At 37.8% G+C, this 5,160-nt stretch overlaps 1 protein-coding gene across 1 annotated transcript; it reads left to right on the forward strand.

Annotated features, from left to right (window-relative positions):
- The first annotated feature begins 1,995 nt into the window (after window positions 1-1,995).
- On the forward strand, window positions 1,996-2,928 carry LOC117349811 (olfactory receptor 12D1-like). The gene has a single exon (XM_033923406.1). It carries the CDS (start codon window positions 1,996-1,998, stop codon window positions 2,926-2,928), a length of 933 nt encoding a protein of 310 aa, XP_033779297.1.
- Window positions 2,929-5,160: the final 2,232 nt, after the last annotated feature.

The raw sequence follows: 5,160 nt of genomic DNA on the forward strand, positions 1-5,160 counted from the left end.
GAGGACAGAGCTCAGGAAGCAAGAGGGAAAATAGAGAAGGGAGCAGCGGGGCTTAAAGAAGGTAAGCATGGGGTAGGATTGGTTATTTGAATGATAAGAGAGATGAATGGAAGCAAAAGAGCATACAGAGAGGAGGGGGGTAGGAATATAGATGGGAGAATTTAGGATGGCAAGAGGGGAAGAAGTAGATTTTTGGCTGGGGTGTTGAGCAGAGTGAGGGAAATTCAGGGCACTAGAAAGGAATAGTAAAGGGATAAGGACAGAGAGGAGAGTTTGAGGTAGGGATAGGATAAGATGGGAATGGCAGCAGGAGAGAAAGAGCAGATGGTAGGAGTAAGAGGTAGGGGAAGAGTGGAGGTTAGTGGACATGGATAGGAGTCAAGACTGAGGGGAAGTGTAAGGAATAATAGAAAGAGGGACAGGAAGTAGCTGTTGGGTATAGTTTACAGGGAGAAAAAAGATTGGGACGTAATTCAGGTAGTGCTTTGATGAGGCCACTGTGTCCCTCTTGTTATTTTCCATTGGAATGGGATATATAAGTTGGGTTCACATATTAAAAATTTGAACTAAGGCCAGTACTGGGCAGACTTACACGGTCTGTGTCTGTATATGGCCGTTTGGTGGAGGATGGGCTGGGGAGGGCTTCAATGGCTGGGAGAGTGTAGATGGGCTGGAGTAGGTTTTGACGGAGATTTCGGCAGTTGGAACCCAAGCACAGTACTGGGTAGAGCTTTGGATTCTTGCCCAGAAATAGCTAAGAAGAAAAACATTTTTAAAAATTTTTAATTGAATCAGGTTGGGCAGACTGGATGGACCATTCGGGTCTTTATCTGCCGTCATCTACTATGTTATTATCTTATTGTGCTGGGGCTGCCAAGCCCCTCTATTTGACATTTAGTAAATCCCTGTTGTAAATGTCACCACATGCCACTGACAGACATTCAATGCTAACAAAAAAGCTGGCTTCTTTCACACATGCAGAAGACAGACAGTATCTTGACCCACTATGTGGAATGATCTTTCGCTACAATTATGTCAATTGTCTTCTTTGTTCATGTTTAAAGAACAGAAACATTTGCTTTGGGAAGCTTGTTTGAGAGCTAATAAATACTTGTATATTTGGTAGTTAAGTGAGCTTATATTATTTGGTACAGTAAGTTTATAATTTTATATGTGATTTTTATATTGCATGTTTTTATAGTTTGTTTATGGTTTTCTTTGTAACCCGCTTAGTTTGAGTGGATAATATGGGATTTAAGTTTGATAAATAAATAAGTAGCCTCAAACTAGAAATAAAAATAATGTTGAAAGCCCAAGAACCCAGACTGTGCATATAGTAGAAAACAAGTGTAAGCCCTGGCCTCCTATGGGATCCTAAGGCTGGTTATGTGCACAGGAGGCAGACCAAAAGGATACCATCAGAGTAAAACTAGAAATCCCCCTTGTACCAGTATATTCAGGGTTCTGGGACACTGACCCACAGAGCTGGATGGATAGAGAAATTCTCAGCTAGCTCCCATAAAACTATTAAGCAAAGAGAAATAAGCTGATTCACCCTACCCTTACTGGATCAGACCAATAGCCTGTTCTCACGGTGGTTCCTGAGATCCTCATTCTCCCTTTATTCGCATAGAGCTCATATTGGGTCAATCAAGAAGTCTCTGTTCATTGAGGCCCTTTGTGCTTTTTTTTGCTATATTGCATTTGGTGTACTCTGTCCTTCACACCTAAATTTTCATCATTGGGATGGGTGCAACACATATCCTAACTCCGGATGCGGTTTATAGAATAATGCTAAGCATGGATTTTTTTCTATGACAATTTTTTTTTAGGCAACATAAATAGAATTTCCCCATGTACTTTATTACCTCCCTCGACTTTTTCCCACTCAGGAATTTCTCCTAGAAAATACATTGTGAAGTAATGTGCTTATTTTTACTTGTATTCTGAACAATTTTTTTTAAACTGGTCTTTTGCCTTGCAGAAGTCACTTAAATGGAAACAGGAAATGGAAGCAGCGTTACAGAATTCATCCTCCTAGGATTTACAGATGTTCCAGAGTTGCAGATTTTTCTTTTTGCCCTTTTTTCTGTTTTCTACATGATCACCTTGATGGGAAATTTCACTATAATCATGTTAGCAATTAGTGACCCTCACCTTCATAGTCCCATGTATTTTTTTCTCACCAACCTCTCTTCTCTAGATATTTGCTATTCATCCGTTACTGTTCCTAAACTTTTGGCCAGTTTTGTATCAGAAAGCAAAACCATCACTTTCCAAGGGTGCATCACACAGCTGCACTTCTTCCATTTCTTTGGGAGTGCAGAGGCCATAATTCTTAGTGTCATGTCATATGATCGCTATGTAGCGATCTGCAGTCCCTTACACTATTCAATCGTTATGAACAGAAAACTCTGTATTTTGTTAGCATTAAGCTCTTGGATAACTGGCTTTCTCTATTCAATGGTACACACTTCTTTAACAGCCAAATTACCGTTCTGTAAATCAAATAAAATTAGTCATTTCTATTGTGATATTAAACCTTTGTTGAAACTGGCATGCACCAACACTCAACTTAATGAGCATCTGCTAAATATTGTCACTGGATTTGTAGCACTTGGCTCTTTTTCATTAATCTTAACATCTTATGCTTACATCGGTTCCTCTATTCTCAAAATGCGTTCAGTTCATGGACGACAGAAGGCTATCTCTACCTGTGCCTCTCATCTGACTGTTGTTCTCTTCTACCATGGGACAGCTATCTTTACCTACCTGAAACCCTCATCAGAGAACTCACTTGAACAAGATAAAATATCTGCAATTTTGTTCACCGTCTTAACCCCAACTTTGAATCCTATTATCTATACTTTGAGGAATAAAGAAGTTAAAGCCTCCTTCAGAAGAACAATGTTCAAAAAGCTATCTTAAGAAGGTACAGGTATTTGATTCGTACAGACACCTTTAGAGATGAAGAACCTGAAACAGAAATTCAGGATCTCCATTATTTTTCCATCCATGAACTGGGAAGAAGTTTATAAAAAGTGTATCTCCAAATTAACACATCTGTCAACTTGATATAGTGCATAGGAGAAGGATAGAATTACCATAGTGAATATTGCTGCAGTTGATTTTTTTCCTTTTTCCTTTTATTGTACCATATAGGCATGCTAACAACTCAAGATTGAACTTCAGACAGATATATTTTAGTTTGTTTTACATGCAATAGAAGGTTTGGAGTTTATGCTTATATTTTACCCCTATTGGTTAAGAAAATATTCCAGATTTTTCAAACTTCTAATACATATTTGAGAAATATATTTAAGTCACTTCACCAAATCAGTTTGATAAAACAACATACTTTTCTCAGGTTTACTGCTAGGGCAGTCTATGGGCAGAGCCTGGGGGGGGGGGCAAGACTTAACCAGTTAGCAGCCATATTTCGACTGCTAACTAATTTAGTAGCTAAAAGGGCAACCAAAAGCTGTCCTGATTGCTGCAAACTGAATATGGATCAGAATATGAATAATAAGGATTAAAGTTTGTATCCTGTTTAAATTATCAGTCTGAAAACAGCCCATTCTCAGTACAACTAAAAAGTCTGTATTGTTCCCACAAGTTCTAAGCAACATTGAGAAGCTTTGTTCATGGGTATATCTAGGCAGGGAGAAGAATTAAACATATATTTATATTTTTTTATTTATAAATTGTCTATAATTCCCAAAAGGTGATTCTAGGTGATGTTTAATATTTAAAACATATACCATCATTAATAAACAGTTTCAATTTATTAATTTCAATAAGAAACTCAACAACAACAGCCAGTAAACCTCACAATGGGAAGATAACAACACACGTACAAAAACACAGTGAGAACACCATACACTGTTTTGTTTTTACTAGTGAACATAGTCCCACACAAACCTCATCGTCCAGGACATGTTTGGAGAGCCTCCGAGCATGCATGGATGTGACATGATGACATCACACACATATGCATGTGTGTGACGTCATTGTGTTCCTGAGCTCGGAGTCTTCCAAAACCCGGACAAACTGACGGTTTTATAAAATCCATCCTCTTAAAGAGGACATGGCTGGGTTTTCCCAGACATTTGGGAACCCTGGATACATGTGTAAAACCAAACAAATAAAACAAGAACAGCTGTAGCAGAAATATAAATCACCCATTACCAAATAACAAACCTCCCCCCCCCCCCCCAGCCTTAACTAAACCGCAGTAAAGGTTTCTACCATGGCCCGGAGTGCTAAATTCTCCAACGCTCATAAGAATTCTATGAGCCACGATTGAAACCTCTTCCATGGCTTAGTAAAAGGGGGAATCCCAACCTTACTTGATGAGTTCAAATAGCCCTGTGTTCAATTTTTTTCAATAGCTGAGTTAATCCTTAATGCAATTCTTGGGTCAAACTGGAAAAAAAAATCTTTTTCAGGTCTTCACATACCTAGACATAGGAAATAATAATAGACTCTCCAAAACCGAATGTACAGTAGAACCTTTCCAGGGAATACTTTGTACTATTACAACTTCTTTCAAACACCTGGATGGCCCACTCATATTCAAGACACTGTTAAGTTCCCAGATTGCATTTTGAAACCTATGCACACTTCTTTCAAGCAAAATTCTGTTCATAGGAAAAGCAAATTGTACAAATTTGGGTTCTCAAGGCGATTCTCAAAGTAAACATTCTCATTTGCTTTCCCTATAAAAATGTAAAGACCAAAGGTAGAAAGGATGCATAGACTTTGCAGCCTTGTAAACAGGTTGAAATGAAGTTTCTTACCACCAAATAGAACAAAAATGAAAGTCATGATACTTGATTTACAAGTCTAAACTCCCACTAATTGTTTTATAACAATTTGCCATTCTCTCATTCCTTTCTATCTTTCTTCAATCAATAAAATTTAGTGCCAAGAAACGTAGCCAAATTATTAGGTCATCAGATCCTATAGAAACTTGAAAATGCTGGAAGAGATGAACTAATATCCTCAAGTGTATTCTTTGCGTATTTGCGTATTACTGCATATAATTAATATTGGTATATTTTTGTATTACTTTGATGCATGTAATGTGTATTTGGATTGTGCCATACTTCAAAGATGACTTGGTAATAAAGAATGAAATAAGAATAGATTCATTATTGT

The sequence above is a fragment of the Geotrypetes seraphini genome, chromosome 16 (genome assembly GCF_902459505.1).
Source record: "Geotrypetes seraphini chromosome 16, aGeoSer1.1, whole genome shotgun sequence".
Classification (NCBI taxonomy): Eukaryota; Metazoa; Chordata; class Amphibia; order Gymnophiona; family Dermophiidae; genus Geotrypetes; species Geotrypetes seraphini.

Excerpts from the sequence above, each read along its gene's own strand:
- LOC117349811 (XM_033923406.1), top strand. The coding sequence starts at position 1,996 with ATGGAAACAGGAAATGGAAGCAGCGTTACAGAATTCATCCTCCTAGGA.